General features: G+C 37.9%; 1 protein-coding gene across 2 annotated transcripts in view; it reads left to right on the top strand.

Annotated features, from left to right (window-relative positions):
* Positions 1-25596, top strand: part of rnf19a (ring finger protein 19A, RBR E3 ubiquitin protein ligase) — a 33749-nt gene that overhangs the window by 5012 nt on the left and 3141 nt on the right. For both annotated transcript variants that reach the window (XM_079878056.1, XM_079878055.1), the window contains exons 2-9: positions 10550-11393; positions 17651-17859; positions 18119-18263; positions 18415-18577; positions 20745-20859; positions 22880-23041; positions 24284-24497; positions 24965-25108. In XM_079878056.1, coding sequence (XP_079734182.1) covers positions 10550-11393; positions 17651-17859; positions 18119-18263; positions 18415-18577; positions 20745-20859; positions 22880-23041; positions 24284-24497; positions 24965-25108 — 1996 coding nt within the window. The remainder of the gene's footprint in view (positions 1-10549; positions 11394-17650; positions 17860-18118; positions 18264-18414; positions 18578-20744; positions 20860-22879; positions 23042-24283; positions 24498-24964; positions 25109-25596) is intronic.

Raw genomic sequence — 25596 nt, 5'->3', positions numbered from 1 at the left:
CGGGCACAAAAAGTTAGGGTCCTTAGAGTAACAGCCTTAAAGGGATACTCCACTTTTTTTGGAAATAGGCTCATTTTACAACTCCCCCAGAGTTAAACAGTTGAGTTTTACCGTTTTCGAATCCATTCAGCCGAGTTTCTGATATTTAGAAGAATATCAGTAACCAGACAGTTTCTGGTCTCATTGACTTCCATAGTAGGAAAAAAATATATACCATGGAAGTCAATGAGACCAGAAACTGTCTGGTTTTAAAGGCCTTTATGAACCCCTCGGGGCCGTGTGGAGCACTTTTATGATGGACAGATGCACTTTTATGGACTTCAAAACAGAAATGGCCATTCACTGCCATAATAAAGCTTGGAAGAGCCAGGACATTTTTTTTTATATATAACTCCGTTTGTATTCGTCTGAAAGAAGAATGTCATATACACCTAGGATGACTTGAGGGTGAGGAAATCATGGGCTAATTTAAATTTTTGGGTGAACTTTCCAGCTTTATATAGGCTACACCAAATGCAACTAATAAAAATGAGAAAACACCCTAATTTATCCATCTTGTTTTTAATGTAAGATTGGCTGTGGCCATTTGTAACTTGAATGTAAAAGTCTTCCGGTGTCATCCGCTTCCAATTATTAAATAGTTTTACAGTTTACTGCATTTTGTAGTTATTAGTTATTTACTTATAGTGGCTAATAAATCTGAAGTCTCACACATTTATGGAAAGTAGCTTACTTATGCGTCGCTGAAAATGTAGTAATGGATTTTCAGATTTTTTTTTGCTAAGTATTGGTTTTACTTGACAAACTAGCCAACTGAATGAATGAATTGTACCTCCAAATGCCATTTTGAGTGAACTTTTTAGGAGGGCATTATATTGTTTCTTCAGTTTGTCTCATGACCAGCTTGCACAATAAAGTGTTATGACATAAACGCTGACGGTTATCACAATACTCTAGTACTTGTTGGAAATCTAGCTTATTACTGGAAAAGTTAAGTTTACACCCCAATCATTACACCATCATTACTCCCCAACACTGCCAGACAAAGTATTGATGTTTAACTGTTTGTTCTATTCTGTTTGTTCTATTCTGTATGTAAATGCACAGGATACTGAGCTATTTTGGTCTTATTTTGTCTCTTGGCACAGGCACCGCGTGCTAGCCAGAGGTCATTTTGCTTGGTAAATATTGTATAAGGGCCATTGAACACTGCTAGTTGTAGCTCTACCTGTACTTGTTAAGTATCCTGTGTACTTTCTATGGTTAGATTGGAATGGAGACGGATTATACCAAACCTGAATAAGCCTTTTATTTTAGCTGCTCAGCTGACAGCAGTTTAGAAAGCTCAGGGCTTTTGGATTTGGTGTGTCATGCTTAATATCTGATCAAAGCTCTGTGTCCAGTATAAGTATCGGTGTGATCATACAAGGTGAAACATGGTGAGTGATCAAGAAGTAACAGGGCAGGCATTAGGAGTAGACCGAATGTACGTTGTCACGGTGAGGAAGTCTGTCCTCAGTGAAGAATGTTCTAGGAAATTGCTTTAATAAGCTCATTACAGAAATCCCACTGCATTCTGTACACATGCCTGCTTCTCCGGAGCTGCACACAGGATGCCAGCTTCTGAGAGATGTGTGTGTGTGTGTGTGTGTGTGTGTGTCCCAGCTGGGACAGTGGCAAGCGGACAGTCTCCTGCTGGCATAATCAGCAATTGTGCTGATGAAGAAAAGCCTATTTGGTATCTTTGTGAACACACAAACACAGAGCAGATGAACTTAGCCTCACAAAATGCTTAGCTGCTGACATCATTTCCTCCCGGCCCTCAGCTGACTGGAAAAAAGAAGGGTAGGAGTAGAATGTTTTATACTGTGCTGTTGTCTCCGCCCTGGCTGTTACTTTGACTGCTCTTTCTCAGTTGCTTTGGGTAGAGGGTAATACTTAGCAACTTAGCTGGTTTACATGCTTCCATGTAGTTACTGTAGTGGCCCTATAAATCTTAAAATGTCTCGCTTATGTGAGCTGTTCTTTATGATGCTGGCTGCTATTTTATATGAGCCAAATGGCTTCCTTGTGCAGTGTTTCCCACAGGATTTTGTGAAACTGTGGTAGGTGCACCTCGGTCCCTAGGGTATGCAGAAGAAAATTACCCTAAATTTCTTTCCCCTTCTCGGAAGAGAATTTTGTACACTTCAAAGTTAAATTCATCTATCTTATGCACTTTGAGAGTTTAAAATTAAGAGATCCAACCCATGTTCAGTGTGCAAATTGAACAAAGAAAAAGTATGTGCTTTGACTTGAATCTGGACTCAAATCTCTTTTCAGTTGTGACACAATGTCTGTCTACAGTACACTACATAATACTACTGCTACTTCTAATAATAACGTTATAATATTATTCCTATGATAGTAAGAGCCATAAAACAAATGAGCTGAAAAATATAATTAGTTTTGTCCTAATTTCTATCCATGCAAGAGATAAACTTGTGAGCTTTTATTTGAAAGGAAACTGCAGTCGAGCTTTTATTTTGGACGGAAAACAAGTTTACAAACGCTACTCATTACAAATCTAGTGAAATGCTGTAATCGTGAACTATGCAAATGTGAAAATAATTACCGGTCGACCGATATATCGCCAAAGCCGATATATCGGCCGATATTTGGCATTTTTGAAATATCGGCATCGGCCGATAAGTTTTTCTGATTGGCCGATGTGTTGGACTTTTATTTTGCCAGGCGGCGCTGAGAACACCAGCGCCAGAAGAGAACGGCAACGGCAGCTCCTCAGATCACACAGCGCTCACTCACATTCTCCGTCTTCATTCATTTACGATCTCTGTCAGTCATATCTAATACTTTGCTAGACAGAACTGGTAAACAAAGAAAGTAAATGGTATGCGAAGTAGGGATGGGACGATACACTTAAACTCACGATACGATGCACCTCGATATGCCAGGGTTAGAGCCCGACCGATATATCGGCGGGCCGATATTATCGGCCGATATTAGGCATTTTCCAAACTATCGGTATCGGCATTTATAACGGCCGATAAATGAATATTTAAAAAATAAAATAAAAGCGGACGAAACACCCTGCAACCATGTTATGAGTGTTGGCGCTGCATTAGCATAGTTTGTCCACCAGAGGGCACTCTACAAGGAAGACTGCTAACATCAATGAGCTTGGAAATCATAACGAACTTATTCTGCCTAAATAAAGTAATGATTACTGTATTTATAACTAGCATATCTGTTGTTCCAGTCCCTGCATTGTAAAACGTAAGTTAGGCACGCGAGGAGTGAACATTTAGACATAGAGAAAAAGTATCAAACATAGCAGCTAGCCTGTGCATAAAAGTTAGCTTTTCTTTTACACGTGTGTGAAATGCAAGTGTGCGTTACTGTAGGGGTAATTAACACATTATTACCGAGTCGATCGTTCCCTGGGATGCTTTTTCATGAAAATCGAATGTAAAGAGTTTTATCTCTAAAAACAGATGATCTTATAACGCTATTATATGGGGCACAGAGAAAGTAAAAGTAAATCGCTAGTTAATACCACTAACAAGGCTCAAAATAGCCTCACACTAACACGGTAGCATAATGAGGGTCCCTACATGCAAACCGAAGCATTGAGAACTTTGTAAGTGTACAGACAGTTTAATAAGAAGATACTTTATAAAGACAGTACATTACGCGTTTACAGCCATCATCTAGGAGAACAGTCTCGACTAATCGAGTCACGAACGCCGCGCTAAGTGAGCTGGTCGATAGGAATTACGTTTGTGAAATCTAACGTAGCACGGCGTTCGTGGCTCGATTAGTCGAGACTGTTCTCCTAGATGATGGCTGTAAACGCGTAATGTACTGTCTTTATAAAGTATCTTCTTATTAAACTGTCTGTACACTTACAAAGTTCTCAATGCTTCGGTTTGCATGTAGGGACCCTCATTATGCTACCGTGTTAGTGTGAGGCTATTTTGAGCCTTGTTAGTGGTATTAACTAGCGATTTACTTTTACTTTCTCTGTGCCCCATATAATAGCGTTATAAGATCATCTGTTTTTAGAGATAAAACTCTTTACATTCGATTTTCATGAAAACGCATCCCAGGGAACGATCGACTCGGTAACCATGTGTTAATTACCTCACATAATGTATTTAGTGCATCACTAAGTAGTAGATTTTAGAAGGCAGACAGCAAATGATGATTGAAAATGGTTTGTTGTAGCTTGATGGAATAGATGGATAGAATTAGGAGTGACCTTTGTCTTGTTTAATAATAATACAAATGATGATGATGATAATAATAATATCATCATCATCATTGATTTTTTTTAATTATTACTGTCAATATTAATAATAATAGTTGATATTTTTTGTTCAAAGGACTTTGTTTCATAGCTTAAGTTTGTATTTTTAATATACATTATATTTAGCAGAACTTTAATATATTCTGTTGTTGTGACAATAAAGTTAATTAAAAAAAATATATATATATTTTTAAACTGCATTATATTATTTTAGTAAGGCTGAGTCTAAGGCTTTTTTTTAACATAATCCCTTCTGGAAAATGGTTTATACAGCCCACATACATAGAACAGGCAGATATTTTGCCATTGAATGTTGTGTAAGTGCAGTTTATAAGAAATGGGTCTAATATCCAGTTTATTTTCAAAATCAAAATATCGGCTTATAAATCGGCTTTTTTCGAGTTAATATCGGCATCGGCATCGGCCCCCAAAAATCCATATCGGTCGGGCTCTAGCCAGGGTCACGATACGATACGTCACGATACGATATCAAAAAAGAAAAAAATATTACTGTATAACAACAACTTATTATGGTGACGTTGAAGGTGGTGGTTCATGTTTGATGTGTTGGATGTGGTGTACGGAATGACAGCATGGCATAGCTTACACACAGTCTTAAGGCCATTGCACACTGAGTCCGAAATTCGCATTAGAAATTTTCGCAAGTTAAAAAAAAAATTCTACCTCACGTTATGTCAATCACGCTTGCACACTGACCTACGAAACTTTCGTCCGTAAAAAAATAATTCGGATTGGGTTCGGTTTTCTGCGTTTTTCGCATCCACAGACAGTGTTTTGAGAGGTTTTTTGAAAATTCAGAGCCACCGTACAAGCGAACGACAAAATCCAGAATGACGTCTGACAAGTTGATACACTTCGTCTCGCAGTACTGTATGAAAAACAAAATGCGGATTACAAAGACACTGAATAAAATATAACCTGTATACAGCTGTTCTGTCTGCCCAGCGCTTCTGCCGGCCGCGCGCGCGTGTGTGTGTGTGTGTGTGTGTGTGTGTGCGTGTCCGTCCATAGACATACTGCCTGTTCAGGATCGACTGGTTCACGGAAGTTGGTGGTCTTCTTTTTAATATGTGGCTCCAGTATCGCTAGCAAAGCATCAAACTGTTCCACTGACATTCTGAGGTAAATTTTGAATCGCTCGGAATAATTTCGCAACTCCTTGATAAGGAGGTGAAACTCTCCTTCCTCTCGGCGCAATCTCAGGATTGGATGGACCCAATATTTCCTTTCTTTTTTTCTTTTTAAGAAGAAAGAGTGCAACAAATTCATCCTCACTGCTTGACGAATCTTTTTGTATTTTTTGCGTTTTTTTCCGCAAAGGTTTAATAAATACGCATCGGACTCAGTGTGCAAGGTTTCTGTGCGTGACGAATTTTAAGGCTGACGAACACGAAAAAACGCATACGAAAATTTCGGACTCAGTGTGCAATGGCCTTTAGTTTTACCCTGCTTGATCAGCAGATGGTGCTGCCAGCCTGCCACCATAGACTGTATGTCTGCCCCATATACATACACACACATATAATACACTAAATTATTTATATACTACGCAAATCATGCAGCAGTGCCATCTATCTTTATTTCGCGATCCATTTTTTTCGACCTCGATGCGTTTCGTCACGTTTTGTATCGCGATATTTCGTCAAACGATATTTCGTCCCATCCCTAATGCGAAGTAAGTAAAGTAAAGCGTTTGCTTTTATATTATTTGTAACCGAAAAGGCAAACAATCAGGCTAAAATACTTTCTCATTTGCCGTCAACATTCAGCAAATGCGCATCTACGTCATTTAAACAAATCTCTGAATATCTAATAAACATTTAATTTCACAAACCTTGCAGATTTAATCGAATCCAGCTATGATATCTTGTGAAGTGTGCATTACTGTCTGCAAGTGACGGTCGCTCCGTGCGAAGTGAGTGAATGCGAACAGAAGATCAGCTTCACAGGAGATCAGGCTGGAGATTCACTGAATACTTAAATACTTAGATTTAATTGGCTATTTATTTTCAAACTTACTCATTTTTACTTTTTAATCTGGACTACAACATGCCCTAAATATTGTTTGGTCACACTTTACGTTAAGGCTCCATTAGTTAACATTAGTTAAATCATTAGTTAACATAAACTGACAATGAAAAATGCTTCTAAAGCATTTTTTAATCTTAGTTAATTTCAGCATTTCATATTAAAATCAAAAGTAGTAACTGTATTATTTAATAGACTTGAGCTAACATGAACTAACAGTTGTATTTTCTTTTCAACTAACGTTAACAAAGAATAATAACTTCTGTAACAAATGTAGCTATTGCTCATTAAGTAAGGAATAATGTACATCCAGCCAGTTGTTATTTCCGCCACATAAATAAATATGGGTTTGATAAATATTAAAATCTGTTTGTTACCATGTTTGTAATCCAAACAGTGTACAAAACAATAGTTCCAAAATGGCAGCAGCTACATTTGAATTAAACGAGAGAGCGAGTCCACTATACTGGATGACTTGATTAAATAACTTTACACAAAATATTGATTTGATTATTAATATTAGTTTTAATATTTGATTAGCTCACCAAACACAACTTCCATGAAGAAAAAACGTTCCTAGCTATCATATAGCGCTGCTGACTTAAGTAATGCGCACGTGTTATCCGCATTCAGCGGTTGTTATAGGGGAATAACATGGCGCAATTGACCAATCAGAATCAAGTATTCCACATTAACTAATGAGACTTTATTGTAAAGGGTTACCTGTTATTTTGCCTATAATTCTTTTGCACTTTAATTACTTTAATCTGTTTAATGTAGGCTATACATTTGTTTATTTAAATTAATATTTATGAAACCTGTTATAGTATGAAAACACTTTTTTGTAACTTATTTCAATATTGTGATATCGTATGTCATGACAAAAGCTTCAGCAATTATGCTGAATTCACAACATGAAAATTTGGTACCATCTCAGTTGTATGTCAGCCACCCATTTATCGGCCTTTATGTCGGCTATAAACAGATTCTGAGTTGTTAAAGATTGTGGTTGTGCAAGTCCTGCGGGATTGTTTGTGTGTTGTCTCTCGGAGCACTGTGTGTTTGTTTACTATAAAAGCATTTACACCCAGTAAATTAATTTCTGTGAAGCTCTTCCAGATGTAGCCTAATTAACTCCTCCAGTGTTTACATGAACTCCGACCCCTTTTGTAAACAAAGACCCTATCACTGGAACATCGCTACTTTTTCTTTTATTGTAATGTTTTCTTCATAAAAGCACCTGTACTAAAATATTAAAAGCTAATGTTTTTGATGTCTTTAATTGTCATTTCATCCATAGACATACCAGTGCCTGGGGTTCTAATATGTGATTTAATATTCCATAATGTAGTTTTATTGTAAAAGGGTTTTTGAAAAGAACCAGATCTAAAAATTAGAAATGTATGTTTACAGTTGTTGCAGTGTTGGGGAAAATCAAGCAGGGGAAATTGTCCTTGATTGACTAAAAAAATTTGAGTAATGTTATTATGTGTCTAAACAGCATGCCATACTGGTTAGACAATGTAGGTGTGTTTTGGGAATGTGTTCAACGGCGTCAGCCGTTTGGCATTGCAGCTACCAAATCAGTTTTATTTCATTGTGTGCTCTTTATTTTTTAGCAGCTCAACCATCAAATGTTGAATGAAAGGAGCAAGATCTGTTTGCGCATACCAGTCACTGTTATCAGGACTAGACTAAACCCATTGAGCAGAACAGTGTAGATGTTATCTGTATGTTTTGTGTTGGGAATATGATGCACCTCAAATGAGTGTAATGTGCATCTTCACTGTGGCTGTTAATGGTATCTTATCTTTCTTGAATGTTATCAGCTTGCCATGGCATTTGTCTTAAGGGTTCATACGTGTCTTTACGTGTGTTTTGACAGGTTACCTGAGTGGTATTAAGTGTATTTTAGGCACAAAAAAAAAAAAAAGGGAATCTAGACAAACTTAGACAAAGGGAATCAGCCTTGAATACATGTAAATATATATTTGGCCTAACATGCTTTTGCAAAAGTTTAATTTTAAGTTTTCTTTTTCAGTTGTTATTCAGGAACAATCATTTATCTCAGTTTCCTTGTATTACGTAAACACACACAGTGCTCTTGGCATCTGTTGTTAATGATGATCCCACTTAACCACTAACTTTCTGTTATGTAGTATAATATTTTCAATATGCCGTACACTGGCCCTATATGATAATAACCAAACAGCATTGGCCCTTTCCCAAATGGCTCACGACATGTGCTCTGTGAAGTGTTTTTTTTTCTTCTGCGATCAACCAACAAATAAAAATGTATTAGACCAAACCACCTCTTATCATGTAACATTTAGTTGACTCCTATGGGGCAGCTCTAGTTTGTAGTGCTTTTTATTTGTTCAGAATGCTAAACTGAATCCTTCTCCAAAGCACAATAGGTTGTTGTTGGCAATATTAGCCATTTGAGTGTGCATGGATCTGCACATATCCGGGTACTTTAGAGATGCTCATTTCAGCATATGACTTGGGGAAAACTAATTCTAATTTCAAACATATTTCACTGGATATTTTGGAATATTCTTAGAACAATTGTTGTTGTAGGAATGTGCATCACAGATCCTATCAAATTGTAAAGTGGGACTCATTTGACTGACTATCTGCTTGCTGAGCAAACTGAGCAAATACTCTAGTGTGTTTTGAATGGAGAGTGTGAAGAAGAAGAAAAAAAACAGCTGGAAAGTGTGTGTTTGTATTTGCACAAGGAGGTTGAAGTATTTCTGGTATGGCTTAGAGGCAGCAGTGTCTTAGATTATAAGAGAGAGAAACAGCTGGTGCACACTGCCAAAGAGTGTGTGGGAAAACGCCTTTTATTTTTGTGAGTCATTAAGTAAATTACCTTTTATTCCTATGACCTCTCAGCTCTCATGTGACAGACTGCAGCATTTTTGGGAAGCTCAGATGATTCATGTCTGTCGAGTGTCTCTTCCTCATTTGGTTTAAGAGTCTTTGTGCTAATCAATTGAGACTGATACTCATCACTCACCTTAATTCACCTGTTGAGGTCTGAAATGTGAGCTCTCAGAACTCTTGAGGCAGTGCAGATGTGTTGTATACCTACAACAGTGTGAAAGGCCTGCAGGCAGGGCGAGAAGAACTTCTCTGTGAATGATGAGAAGGATTCTCATTCTCTTCTCCGGGTCGCATTCTGTTCTGCTGGTCTGTCTCAGGTTCCTTAACATGGTTTATGTGGCTTTCACTGCCACGCATTAGTTTCTTCTATCCGTACAGTATCAGTGATGTCACATCCTGTTCAAAAGTGGTTCTCCAGTCTTTTTGTAATGGTTTCATTACTGTGAACTTGCTGTTTTCAGCCTTTCATCAACTTTTCCACTGAGTCAGTTCTTCTCATCTTGGCAGTGTTTTAATGTGTTTTCAGACAGCAGGAATCAATTTCAACCTTTAAACTTGCTGTTCACATGAAATTTGTGAACCGAACTATTGCTATGCATTTTATGTGTACTATTGTTTCTATACCCAATTCTGTTTTGTAACACAATTTTATATTGTTTGTGTGTGTAAATATATTACCGTCAGTTCAGTTGTTGAGTAACCACACCCTCATCATTATCAGGGCTGCTGTATCAAATCAATTTAATTTCTAGTAGATTTAAAGCTGGAATTACATTATCTAATATGCATATCTTTTCATTTCTGGGTAAAGAACGTCACTCCATCTGCTCAGTGTACAGCAAATCGTTTACTACAGTGACATTCTATAAAATGGTTAAGCAGCATTAAAGGAACAGTTTACCAAAAACTAAAATTGTCATTTGTTCACGTGTGTGTCGTTTCAAACTTGTGACTTTATTTCTTCTGTGGAACATAAAACGATATTTTGAAGAATGTTGGTAACTGATTTGGTGCACATTGACTTTCTCAAAACATCTTTTGTTTCACTTATAGTTGAAATTATATGAGTAAATGTCAACAATTTATTTAATTTTCAAATGATTGCTTTCACGCCACTTCCTTTTTCCTACTACCCTCACTCCCACATAAACTTTCCTCAAAAATTGTAGTCATAAATGCTTTGACATCTGAAAATGATGTAGAATCGTCGACAAAAAAATATTTTAAATGAGGTCTTCTGTCTTCCACCGTGTAAGATGTGCAGTCTGTCTCACTCAGTTTCTGTCTCTGTTTCTCTCACAGATCAGGTCGAGATCCAGCCTGGTGACTCCAAACTGACACGTGTGTCTCAACTTCAGCTGCCTGGCTCAAGGGAGCAGCTTGCAGAGAGTTCACCACCATGTCTTAACACCTCGCGCTCCCCTCTGAAAACCCTGTCCCCCTTTCCCTCTCTCTCCCCTCCCTCCCCCTCCTCCTCTTCCTTCCCTGCCCTCCCTGTAGAAGCTTCCCAGTCCTTTGGAAACCACAGTGCCTCCTCTGGAGAAATGAGCCTGCATCAGCAGCAGCAAGGGTCCGAGAGGGACCTTCCCTCTGCCGCCTCATCTGTCAGTTTGCCCTCTGTACGGAAGACGCCTAAAAAACGCCGCATCTCGCTGCGCTCACTGTTCCGTCGTCGCTGTGGGGAGCCCAAATCTCGTAAATCACGGGCACTAGCCGCTGGAGTGGATGGCATCGCTAGTGTGGAGAGCGTGCACTCAGAAATGTGCCAGCAGCAGGACCACGCCTCTGCACTTTCTGCACCCGGTGTGGCCTCCACCTCATCTTCATCTTCCTCATCCTCAGCCTCCACCTCTGAGCAGCTGGAGTGCCCGTTGTGCCTGCTGCGTCACACCAGAGACCGTTTCCCTGACATCATGACATGCCACCACCGCTCATGTGCCGACTGCCTTCGACAGTATTTACGCATCGAGATATCTGAGAGTAGGGTCAACATCAGCTGCCCAGAGTGCTCAGAGCGCTTCAACCCCCATGACATCCGCATGATACTCAATGACCGTGTGCTCATGGAGAAGTACGAGGAGTTCATGCTGCGCCGCTGGCTGGTGGCAGACCCTGACTGCCGCTGGTGCCCTGCTCCGGACTGCGGGTAAGTGCACATTTAGACAAATGCAAAGAACAACATTTCTTTGAAATGGAAATCTTTTTGAACATTATAAATGTCTGAAACTTTTAATCCAGTGTGACCTTGTTTTTAATAAAAGTATTAATTTCTTTCAAAAAATATCTTACTGACCAAAAACATTTGAATGGTAGTGTATATGCAGACTTTCTGCAAACAAAAATGTGTAGCTTGGACCTGTGACAGATCATTACTGTCCAAGCTCAGACATGTGCATGAAATCAGTGCCAGGTCAAAAAACAAATATAGGTCAACAGCAGTGCTCTTTTAGATACTATTATAGTTTTTATTAATACTTTGCATTTTTGCTTTTAAATTTTCCATTTCATTTAAAAAAAAAATCTTGGCTGGATTCTTTCACTGTCTGCGTTTTGATTCCGGCTAACATTAATCAGTTTGGGTGACTGCACATAATCTACCTGAGGGAAGACGTGATCAAAAAGGGAAGTCGTCTTTTACTAGGCTAGGCTACTGTAAGTAGGGCTGGGCGTTATGGCTGAAAACTGTATCACGGTTTAAGTGTTTCATATCGGTCGATATCGATAATTATTGATATTTTTTATGACCTATTTAAAATAAGGACCAGGAGACAAATATATTACATTTAAACATTTTTTTATTTGAAACTTAACCTTCCTCTGATTATAATCCCCTCAGTTATAAAAGCAGAAATGTCAACACAACCATGGAAAACACTCAAATAATTAAAATGTAAACATAAGTCTAAAATCACAATGAACACTTAACAATTATCTCTTAACATTAAGGTGCAAAATTAAAGAATACGTAATAAATGCTTAATAAAGTGTAATAAAATAGTGCAAAGTGTTAAATATAAACATAGAGAAACCGACGACGGTCTTGCATAATTTGCAGACGACATTGGTCTGACTACAGTCAGACTTATAAAATCCAAAAAACTGCCGTACTGGCGAGCTGACTTTTCCTGTTTTATCAGCAATTGCTGCAGCACTCATTTTCCACTTATCACTCCATGCCGGTTCTGTTTCTGAAGAAATCAACATGAGACAACGATATGGCGCAACCATACTGTTACATGACTGGCTGTTAGCGTAATTCAATAATTTAACCATATAGGGCCTTTAAAATGAAGATTAGGCCTACAAAAGAAAAGTTTATTAAGAATGAGTATATAGAAGGATATGGAGATACTTTTACAGTTACAGGGACAAACTTTGGAAAAATAGCCTAGGCTACTACTATTTGTGGCACTCAGGAATGTTTAATTGTTTATATAAAAAAAAAAAAAGAGATACATTTCTAGTTTCAACATTATTTGTTCTTCAGAAAATATGCAACCATTGAAAATGTATACCAATGTGTTACTCATGGGCCTTTAAAATTAAGAAACCAAAAGAAAAGTTTAAGAATTAGAATCTAAAAGGATATTAAGATTTCTTTAATATGAGGTACAGGCTGCAGGCATAGCCTACAAACTTTGGTCAAATAACAAAAGTAGACTAGTGCTTTTGCCCATTTTCCCCCTGCAATCTGACTCCAAATCTCAGGTGAAAATTGTACCCTTTATACATCTTTTATACACATACTTAACTGCAGACACTGCAATGACATGTACTATGTACAGAACAAATATATTTTGATTGTTCTTTATTCTGTCCCTTATTTTCCTATAAAGAACCACGATTGTCCCTTATTTTCCTTTCCAGAAGTGGCAGCCCTATTCTTGCTCGAATATGATCAACATTAAAAACACTGCTGGATATCAGCCTGCATTTTGATCACAGATTTAGTCACACAAACAGCGCAAGCGGCTCGTGACAGAACACAGACTGACTGAATGACACTTAAAAAATCTCAAATGAAGATCGCTGATCTCCAGCTTACTTGTCTGTGTTTTCAGATCATCCGTGCTTCTTCAGCTGTGTAGAGAGAGCGCGTGTGCAAGCGCATGTTTGCCAGAAAAGACTGGGTAGAAAACGTGTTCTTTTAACAGAAAAGCTCTGACTGGGGGTTTAAATTATTGAAATCTGGCAACTGTAAGCATGAACTCTCGTAAAAAAAACAGTCTGGAATGTTGTCTCCTTTATTCGACAAAAAAATGTTTTTTTTTTTTTTTTTTAAACACATTTCAGTCTCGTCTTTTTTCGTCAACGATATTGCATGTGTTGATATAGTCACAGTTATCGTTTAATGACGTGGGTGTCTCATCTTGTCTTAGTCAGGGAAAAAATGTCGTCAACGAGCATTTTTCGTCATAGTTTTCGTTAACAATATTAAAGGTTGTATCAGTGATTTCAGGCCCCCCGAAAAAAAGATCACATTCATCTAATCTTTCCTAACGATCCGCTAGCTGCCGCCCCATAAGCATGCCGTCAAAAAAACGCGTCTCTGTAGGCAGCCTAAGCTCTGAGATCTGCACACAAAAACAATTGGTTTCACCAACCACTCAAAACCAAAACAAATAGTGTTCCAACCAATCACCGACAGGGGGAGGGTGTTGTGAGGTTTTGTGGTCGTGTATGGCTGCACGCGAAGTCGGAGCTGAAGAAGAAGCTGGCTCAAAACCTCACAAAACCCTCCCCCTGTCGGTGATTGGTTGGAACACTTTGGCCTGAAATCACTGATACAACCTTTAACACTGTTTTGGCTTTAAATATTGCGATAAGTATTAGGACTGCACATGTGCATTGGCTGCTCTAGACTGAAAAATAAGCTTTTTTTATGCTTTTTGAACATATTAAACTACATTTTATAATACAGTTGTTGTCAGATTTCATTGGTGATTTCAAATATGAAATTGAATTGTAAGCTTGGTGAACAGCTTTGGAGAATTTGATACTCCCCATTCAAAGATGGGAGCTGCACTTGCATGACTGAAATAGCTGCCTGAGAGGCGTTTCAAAGATGGCTGCCGAGTGAAATGACTTGCCTGAAAAGGGACTTTGACAATGCTGCTAACATCCTGTTGCTTTAGCAGCATGATGGGAGTTGGGGTTTTCATGACTTTTTTTTTTTTTTTTTTCCTGGTTGGGTCTAAATCGCTGCTTTGGTTTTTAACTGCATGGCTGTGATGTTGCCACAGCTGCCGTTGTGTTGCCACAGCTGCCATGTCTGCATGTTGTGTGTATTTGCTTATTTGTGGTCTGTTTGTTTTGACGTGCGAGTGTAGAGGTCATTTTGTGTGTGTGTGTAAGCATTTATAAACAGCCTCTTACCTAAATTGACTTTAGAAGTGTCAATATGTATGTTTACATGCACAGTTATAATCAAGCTAAGCTACTCCAGGTTTCACATAGTCGAGCTACATTCTTAATCTTTCTGTCAAAGTGTACATGAATGTAAACTACCTTTCAAATGTTTGGGCTCAGTAAGAATTTAAAATGTTTTTGAAAAGTCTTATGCTCATCAAGACTTGCAAGTATTTTATCAAAAATACATAATCAGTAATATTGTTTGTTATTATTATTAATAATAATTACAATTTAAAATTTGAATATTTGAATATATTTTAAAATGTAATTTATCCTTAAGACAGTTTGAATTTTCAAGCAGCCATTACTCCAGTCTTCAGTGTCACATGATCCTTCATAAATATGCTGATTTGCTGCTCAAAAAAATGTTTCTTATCAATGTTGAAAACAGTTGTGCTGCTTAATATTTTTGTAGAAACCGTGATGATGATTTTTTTTTAGGATTCTTTGAATAGAAAGTTCAAAATAAGTGTTAACCCCAAAATTTTTAACAGTAGAGTAGGCTAGCCTAAATGTTCTTATTAAAAAGGCCCCAGAGACTTTTACAATGAGCACTGTGATATTGGGCAGGGATTCAGCTTTTCTCTTTTTTTGATCGGCTTGCACTCTGAGCCAGATCTGTCTGGGACGTCATCTTGAAGTTAACACAAGCCAAAGGCACAGTATTGTATTGTGATCAGCGCTTTTGAAGGCCTGACACTGGTGACACTGTCACTTTGAATGGAGTCTTTATCAGGCCAGTGGAGAGCCTGGCAGCAAATCTTGTCATGCTAAGCACTCAGATCTGCATCCAGCTGTGCCCTGTGTTTGAATAACACAACATTTTGAGCTGCCATTTTCTCTTGTCCTTTTTGATAATCGTTTACACTTGTTTATTTTCTCAGTAGGTACTATTAATCTGTCATTTTTGAGCAGAGGTCTTCAACCCTGCTCCTGGCTACCCACTGTCCTGCAACGTTTATTTCCAGCCCTAATTAAACACACCTGAAGCTGCTAATCAAGCTCTTCAGGATCACTTGAAAATTCAGAGGCAGGTGTGCTGAAGCAGGTTGGAAAAACTTTGCAGGACAGTGGGTCCCCAGGAGCAGGGTTGAAGACCTCTGCTTTAGAGGATGTCTGTTGTGTCTGGCAAAGAGCTCTTCCAGTTAGATAAATTAGGCACTTTTTCTAGGTATTTTTTTAAATGTGCCAAAGCACCATCAAGAATGGAGGAAACAAGAACTAGTCAATGTGTCATGGCAGGTTGCAGTTATATATTGTGGTATGGTATGCTTTGAGGGGTGATCAGAGAGAGATTTTCCAACGATATTGTTCCGGTGCAGCCAGGTTCCTGGACTTTGTACGTTATTGATCTGTTCTGCGTATCTCCACTGAAGAAAAGGGGATTCCTGGCCAGAACATTGCTCTTTATATCTAAATATATAAAACTGTGCGTGCAAGAGAGGTAAGCTGCCGATAAGCTAGAATCACTCCTGCTACTGTGAACAGCAAAACAGAAGTGCCACACTGCCTGCACAAACACCGGGATGCACACTGTTTGATTTTAGATTCCTTATAGTCATGTAAACAACACATAGCAGCACTGTTTGTTCCTCAAGTCTGTGGAAATATGCGGCCAGTTCGCAACAGGCTCCATTTTGCCTGGCCGAGAACCGGCTCTGGCTCAAGAACGCAAACTATTCTGGTGGAAGAGAGCTACAAGAGAACTCGGGTGACCCCCAGGTTATAAAACCCTGCTTTAGATAACAGTATTAAAGCAAACGACCTTTATATTTAATTAAAGGAATGTTGAATGCTTTAAGAATGCTTTAAGCAAACATTTTGCAAAAATTATTTTTGGGTTTTAAAAAAGAAAACTATATAGCCATACTTTTCAGACACTTTCTGGCTGTCAGACATTTAGGAGAGCATGTTTATAGTTAATGGGAATAGCAGACGGATTGAGTTGCATTGATTCTGCATTGTTGCACTACAGGGCTGGCTAAGGTTAGGTAAGGTTAAAGTCTTGGAAGACATGTTTAAAAATTTGCACATTTTCTGTTTAGTGGAAAGGCTTTGTGCCATGTTTCATACTGTGACTTTTGTTCTTGTGCTGTTACTATCCTTATTTTGACATCACTATTTTTTTTGTTAGGGTTGACTGTAGATCAGGCAGGGGGGTGTCTTATGTCTCCAGCATTGTGTTTACTCTTACACTCTCAGACTCCTCTAGAAAAATGGCAAACTCTAATGACAAAGGCCACATTGTTTGTGGAAACAGATGTCATGGTGTTTCTCAGGCTTAAAACCGACAGTTCACCAAATGGCATCTGGTTTGCACCAAGGAGTTGTAGCTTCTTTTGTATCAAATTATATTGTGTAATTATGTCAGTCCACATGCAAACATAAGACTCTCATGAGGTTTTGAGATCATGTCGTCTTTGTTGCTGGAATAACTGACTGATCCTGTTGCGCACATTCAAGCTTCTCAGCTTCTAGTGCTTTATCACATTACAAGGACTGTTGTAGGCTCTTATGCGACTTTTCTGTCTAGCACACACATCAGTTAGCATAGGGATCCTGTCACTGTTTTCTCTCAAATCACTCCATCTGCCCCCTTGTGACTTTCCAACAACCATTATCCCTGCAGACAAGCACAGCTTCCAGCATCATTTAATAAGTTCTCATTAATAGAGATCGGGTCACAATGGCCATTGCCAGCGGTAATTGATGATGCCATCAGTTTGAATTAGCAGGGCTGTTAATCTAGATGGGTCAAAAAGACTCCATGCTGTTACCAGATAGCTGCAGTTATGTAACATGGCATATTTGTTTTGGATAATGAACAAACATGAATGCTTAGTTTACTAATTATTAGTTTACTGTAATCGTACTAATGTTGATCTTAATTTTTCATGCTAGATGGGTGCCCTCAGATATGTATGAGCTAATGCATCTTTTCTAGTATGTTCGTGTATAACTGTGAAAGTATTTGTCTGTTTGATTTGACAGGTATGCAGTCATTGCCTTCGGTTGTGCCAGCTGTCCAAAGATCACGTGTGGTCGTGAGGGCTGCGGGACGGAGTTCTGTTACCACTGTAAACAGCTGTGGCACCCAAATCAGACCTGTGACGCCGCCCGACAGCAGAGAGCTCAGAGCCTCCGTCTGAGACCCTTCAGATCATCGTCACTCAGCTACAGCCAGGAGAGTGGCGCTGCTAGTAAGCCCACAAAATGCACACTAACACAGTGCAGACCCATGGCCACTTGACATCAAAGTTTGGTCTGTTTTATTGGTGCTATATCTTATGTCAGATGTGGGCCTCACTGAAGTTTGATTCATGAAGTTTAGGAATCACTGCTCTAAAATCAATCAATCAATCAGTTTAAACAAACCTTATAAAGTCACATACTTTGTTTTCAAATCTCATACATTTCAACGAGGAGTGGTTTTAACCGCTGTGTCTTGTGTCCCTAAAGCCGATGACATAAAGCCATGTCCCCGCTGTGCGGCCTACATCATTAAGATGAACGATGGGAGCTGTAATCACATGACCTGCGCTGTGTGTGGCTGTGAGTTCTGCTGGCTGTGTATGAAGGAGATCTCTGACCTGCACTACTTAAGGTCAGTGTACTGAAGACCACTGCAACGTTCACAATACATGGCCAAATGACATAAATCATCCATTGTTGACACTGTGTGAGAACAGATGAAGGTCAAAGAGTGGTAGAATTTTTTTACATTACAAGGTTTAATTTCTCTGTTTCTTTCACAGTCCTTCAGGATGCACGTTCTGGGGTAAGAAGCCCTGGAGCAGGAAGAAGAAAATCCTGTGGCAGTTGGGGACACTTGTGGGCGCTCCAGTTGGCATTGCACTTATTGCTGGCATTGCTATACCTGCAATGATCATTGGGATTCCTGTGTATGTGGGTAGAAAGGTGGGTGACTACTCCAAATAATCTCTGAATGTTGTGAATGAAAAGTAAGGTTTAATTCTGCTGTACCCAATTGTGATTTGGTTTTCAAACCCAATCTTTTGGATCGATTGTCTACACATTTTTGCAAGTTATGAAATCAGATCCCTTTTTTTTTTTTTTTTACATATTTGTTAAATCTACATTGGTTGCCAAAGTAATGAGGCTTTCACACCAGGTTGTTCTAGAAACTTATTTATAGGAACTAGCCACTAGGATAGTTCCCTGAGAACTTTTTAAAAATGCCGGGTGCCGGTGTTTGACATGCGTTCGGCCAATCAGCGTACACTTACGTCGCTGGTAGTTCCTATTGTGCTGGTTTAGACCCTACTCTGAAGTAGGAGCTAATTTAGTTCCCCCAACAGTAGTTCCTAAAAAACAAAATTGTTCCTACTCCATTACCTGCGGTACGAATAAGCCAAAAAGTGTTACTTCTGCCAATAGTTCTAGGAACTATGAAAAGGTTCCTCTGGTGCGAAAGTCCCTAATATGAGTGTCAGCATGGTGCCAAAAGTCTTTCTTCTACAACAACTGAGAGTAGCTGTCATTGTGGAATAAGAGGACTGAGAACTGAACATTCTATCTCTGTTTACTCTATCATGATAATCCTGCAGGATGTTGAATTCGTAACGACAGCACAACTATAAGAGGATTACTGAATTTTATACATTCAAGCCGAAACTTTGGCTTTTCATTTAGTGTTTGAAATACAAACGTAAGTGCAGTATGTGTGGCATTACATACTTGTAGCTTAGATTACAAAACAATTAGGAATGCTTGATATTGAAAACTGACATTGCAGTATTTTATTTTTATGCAATGTATATTGGGATATCAAAAGATACATGAATTGAATAATTCTATTAGGAAAGAATGAATGATTTTAGAAAAAAAATTGGTTAATTTGAAGGGAAGTGCTTTTGCATAATAAATAAATGATAATAAAAAAAGAATCTTATAAATCTTATAAAAATATCTTATTCTGAAGACTTGTTTTTGAGTGTAGTCCATCCTGTTAAGGCTTTCAGTAACCATAAAGTCAAGTGTGTATGTATATCTTTCCACATGACATTTTTCATAGACCACAATCCTACTGTTTCTGACCAATTCAAAAGGACTATACAAAAATCTTTTTTAGTGATTAATAATTTGTTTAAATAATAATTAATAAAGCTATTATATTGTAAAATAAAAAGGGTTTAATAAAAATAGTATAACCGCAAAAATACAGTAATTTTAATTTCTTTAAATGTTAAACCATATGCTTTTATTTTATGAGTTTAAAAATCTTACTGTGTGTTGTAATATTTTTTTTGCCTGTGTGTACAAAGCCTGCATATATTTTCATCAAACCTTTCATGAATGCTAAGCTGTCCTGATAATCATGGACAATCTTATATAATTTATCATTAGAAAACCATTACAATTATCAACCTTAACTTGTAATGTCAACTAATTGGCACATAGCATGGGTTAAATTAAAGAAAAATATACGTCAGATGATTTCTTTTAAATTTGGTTCACAAAATGAGCTGTCATAGAAAATGCAGTCAGTTTCTCCAAATTCCTTTGTCATGATGACAAGATAATAAAGGGCCTTCATTTTATCTGACTAGAAAAACACTGTTGCTTATTATAAACCCTATTAGAATGGTGCCAGCATGTTGAAATCAGTTTGGCAATTGCTATTCTTACATCTGTATTAATGGATTTGAGATTGATGTCCAGCAAATAAGTATAATTTGTGTCCTACATTTAGGATTTGGTTTCGTGTTCGAGTTAATATGCAGCCCCGTCTCTGAACCAGATGAACCCACTGCAAACTGGGTTACTTTTTACAATGATTAATAGCACTTCAGATATGTGCTGTTCAATCTGAATTTCATTATGAAGGGATTTCCATAACGGTCTGTTTATCTGACCTGAATTCTAACTGAGCTGTGCATTGTGAAATATGACGACCTACATGTCTTATCACACACTTATCCACCTTGTTTGATGTTCAAGAGACTCTTGTTAAATCATCAAGTTGGAAATTATGCTAGCGTTATGAGTAAGCAAAGTGTAATTTAAGCGAGAATAATGAATGTGCATGAGAAGTGTTCACCCACTCTGAATCCATCTACTTCAGATTCATAATCGTTATGAGGGAAAGGACATCTCTAAGCACAAGAGGAACCTTGTCATCGCCGGCGGGGTGACATTGTCAGTGATTGTGTCTCCAGTGGTTGCTGCTGTCACTGTTGGTAAGCAGACTCAATTTCTTTTCTTTTTTCTCCCTAATGAGTCACTTTAATTTGAATAACAGCAGTTTGATTTGTATTATTATTAAAGAACTTAATTTGTTTGTTCTGATCTAGGACTGGGCGAAAAAACAATTATCGCAATATCATTTCTAAATAAAGCGATTACTAGAGTTCGATATAAAGCGGAAAAAGACAGACGCTACTCATTTGAACTGCGCCACACGGACAATTTATCCGCTCGACTTACTAACGCAGATGCGTTTACTCGCTGATCGGTCTCAATGCTGAGCAATACTTTGTGCAATGATACAGTCAGAAGGCTTTTCGATCTACAAATCGCCATCATTTAACATGGATTTACTGTACTAGTAGTTACTAGTAGCACTAACTGCACCATGGTATTTTGGCAAATGTGGGATATTCATATTGAATTTTATTAATGAAGACGTATTAAATGTATTAAAGGAGTAATGGAATATAATTACAGTATTTATTTCTAATTAAGCTATAGCATTGTTGCATTTATACTAAATATATTTAGGCTACTATTTTTCATACGAATACCATAGAAACCATATAGTTACATTTTGCCATGGTATTGAGGTGTTATGCATGGTTTTATCTGGTTATCATGATCTAAATGTATGCTACTATGGAAGACCAATGGTTAATTTTTCAAACAATCAGAATATTTAAATCCTATCATATCAAAATGAAGTTAATTTTTACAATGTTACTGTTTTTATTAATGAACATAAATTTACATCTGCATCCTAATTTAAGATGCTACTGTCAACTCAAGCTACTATCAAAAGCATTTCTAAGAGACAAAATGTAATATTAATATTGCAAATCTGCACTGCAAAAACTGTGCTGAATATACGCGTCATCAGGCAACACATACCTGTTTTATGATTTGAAACTATCACCTGTTAGAACATGCAGAAAATAAGAAAGTAAGGATTAATTATTTTTAGGAAAAATTACTGGAAAAGTTTAAGAATTCAAAAATGTGAAGTTTGTCATGTTCTGACAATAAAGAGTAGTTTAAAACCACAATTAACTGTCTGGTTTCTACAACTTTCACTTAGGTTAAAAAATCTGCCTTTAAACTTTAAAATATATATTTGGAGGGCTCTACGCTTACATTTCTGTTTAGGAGCACTTGTAATTTAAAAAAAAAAAAAAATAGGAGCACAGTCAAAAAATTAGGAGCATCTTCTGTTCAATGACAGAAATTAACCTTGCCATTATGAGGTGATTATTTGACTCTTTAAAATGACTTTGCCGGGGCTTTTTTTTTTTTAAACCTTTGTAAGGGCTTTTTTTTTTTTTTACTTAAATGTCATCTTTAATGTCATATTAATAAATTGAGTTAGAATAATAAGACGCAATCAGGAAGAATAAGTTACCAAACAAGTGAAATCAGTATCAACAAAATCCATCTTTGCACTGCAGAGGTGGCATAGAAGAACAAAAAAGTAAATTTACAGACTGTTTAATGACGCTTAGAAGTGGCTTGAATGCATTTAAATTCATAACAACATTTTGAGATTAGTGTTTTAAATGAAAGTTTTTGAATATATAAATATTAAATTATTGAAATACCTGAAATAATACTTTTAAAAAAATGTTTAACTAAAACCACCAGTAAGGGGTGGCAAGTCACTGTCTTTGTCACTGAATCATTTATTCAATTGATTCGTTCAAATGGCTAATTCATTCAGGAACAAAGCAAGTGATTCTTATGAATGTGTCATTGAATAATTGCATCATGCATAAAGTGATTGCAACGATGTTGTTCCTCTGTTTTGTTATTGTTATATTGGCCTTCCTTATTCTCACAGAATTAGAACAAGTATTAAGATTTTCTAGTTATTATCTTTGGAGTGAATGGTCCTTTAAGTCCTTGCATTTCCTCCAGGAAATGCAAATTTAATTGATAATCTATCTGGTTTAAAGGTGGCTGTACTACTTGTGTAGCAGTATTGAGTAACCATTATATTTTGTGTCTGCATAGGGATAGGAGTGCCCATCATGTTGGCATACGTCTATGGTGTGGTGCCCATCTCTCTGTGCCGCAGCGGTGGTTGCGGCGTGTCCGCAGGGAATGGAAAAGGTGTACGCATCGAGTTTGATGATGAGAACGACATGAACGTGGGCACTGGAGCTGCTGTGACTGGTGAGTGAAACTCACTGAAGGAAAACACACTGCTGTTCACAACTGCTTTGTAATGGAGTGCACCGAAGGCAAACTGTTGAAAAGCTTTCAGAATCTGGCATTCTCTCTGTTATTCTCTCATTCACAGTGTCTGTCTTGGTTGTCTCTCCCCCAGGATTTGTCTATCCCATTTCACACTTTCTCTACTTCTTGCTCAGGCTTAATGCAAATGTGTGAAATGTGTTCTAGTTTAAAGTGCTCCTCCTGGAGTTTGCTAAAATATGTACGATTTACAGGCTAAAGTAAATTCCACTAGAATTGAAGGTGAGACCTATATCTAGAGACCTTGAGTTTTATCCTTTTCCAGACACAACTACTCAAGGATCAAGTAATAGTTGTTGTTGTTTTCCTCAAACACCAATTAATTCCCATGAAGCTCAAATAACGCTGGGAACAAATAGCTTTTGTCTTGATGTGCAGTGTAAGCTAGAATCAGGTTTCTCAAATTTTCATTTACATTTTTTCTGCGTTCCGTTTTTGTTTTTTATAATGTAATTTATCATTTTTAATGTATAGTGTAATTTTTAATAATCAAAAGGATGTCTAATTAATCTAATGTGTTATATTCATTTATGGCAAACAAAGTGATTGGCTTATAGTTTAAATTAAAAGTGATATTCCATAAACAAAAATCATGTGTTAATAAACTGTATTATTACTTCTATGGGATAATAGTAATATATTTCTGTCATAGTTTTAAATACAACTGGGTTGTAACGAAGACCTTTGAGTTTCTGTGTGTATCTGATGGTAATTTTATCACATTAAATGGTGAAATGCTGGTGAAGTGACTTTCAGAGCAGCTCTGAAAATGAAGCTTGTGCCCTCACTCATATATTGAGACGGCGGACGCTGACAAAACATGAGCGTTACGTGTGCTTGAGTTTGTATGTAGTACACCCACATTCAAAGAGACATGCAGAACACGGTCTTTTTGTGCTTCAGTATTCACAGACACGTCCATTTCATGATTTGATTTAAGTATACACCCCAACATTTATTCATCCAAAATTGTCTAAATTCCATTTTTATGGCTAGATCCTACGATTATGTCTGCATTTTCCACATCACTGAAATCATAGGGGCCTAATCAGTTTTGAAGGTGCAAATACAAGTTTGAAGCATTATGGGAAAAAATACATTCAACAGTACAGCTCCAGAGTTTTTATTAACTGCTGTAATGTCCCCCTTCTACCTCAACAGACACCACTTCAGTAGCAGAGACCAGGCATAACCCCAGCATCGGTGAGGGCAGCGTAGGGGGTCTAACGGGCAGCCTGAGTGCCAGCGGGAGCCACATGGAGCGTATTGGAGCAATGAGAGACAACCTGAGTGAGAACGCCAGCACTATGGCACTTGCTGGGGCCAGCATCACTGGCAGCTTGTCAGGAAGTGCCATGGTCAACTGCTTTAACAGGTCAGTGACACCTTGTTTACATGTCAAGTCGTGCACAATTATTGGCCAAAAACAATACCTTAAAGGGCCATGTCTCTTGAAGTCAGTGCAAAATGAACTAAAATTCAAAAGACCCAGTCCAAAAAGACATGCTCTGCAAGAATGTGAGTACATTTTGATGCTTTAACTTTAATTGGCTAAATGGGAATACAGACGTTCTTTGGGACAGTAAACATCTTCACGCAAAACACTTTTTCTCATCTACTCACTAGTCTGCTTTTCACTACTGCTGATTGTATTTAGGTTTCAAAATTCATAGTTGTGAAGACTGTCATGATGAACAAAACTGCTAAAAATCATACATTGTAGCTGGTGACAGAGCCTATTATCTGCAATAATCCAAAAGCCAATGGTAAAGTGCAAAAAATGTATGCCAAACATTTAGGTTGGTGTGAACAAGCCTTTCATTTGTTGTTTGTTTGTCTCAGGTTGGAGGTTCAAGCTGATGTTCAAAAGGAGCGTTGCAGTCTGAGTGGGGAGTCTGGTACCGTCAGTCTGGGGACAATCAGTGACAACGCTAGTACCAAAGCAATGGCTGGATCCATTCTCAATGCCTACTTGCCTCTGGACAGGTCTGTATTTATATAACTGACAGAATTTAAATGCAAAGTTCTGTAATGAAACTCTAGATGGTGCAGGCTAATAGATTCTTAACTCAAATGCTTGCAATTATATATTTCTACAGCTTGATTAGTTCCTGCTGTATCAGTAGCTTATGAGCTGGCATGCTCAACCTTCAAATTATTGGTTAGCGTTTGCCTTAGCAGTGCAGCGTGCTTTCAGAAACCCTCCACCTGTATAGATCTGCTATGGGTAATTCATGTATGCTATATTGTACAGCAGAAGCATGTCTTACTTGCTCACTGCAGCGTGCCATGTATGTATTGGCAGTAGCAAGTCCCGTACTTGCTCTGCAGCAGCAGCGTAGCAGATCTATTCCGCCAAGACCAAATATATATTAACATTGTCATATCCATTACCATGCCACACACTCTGAGAGTTGTCATGACAGAATTGTAGTTTACAAGCACTTTGAGACTTCTCAACAAATCTGTTTGTG

This window comes from Squalius cephalus (assembly GCF_949319135.1).
Source record: "Squalius cephalus genome assembly, chromosome: 8".
Classification (NCBI taxonomy): Eukaryota; Metazoa; Chordata; class Actinopteri; order Cypriniformes; family Leuciscidae; genus Squalius; species Squalius cephalus.
The sequence above is the reverse complement of the archived record's forward strand: the minus strand, read 5'-3'. Positions and strand labels throughout refer to the sequence as shown.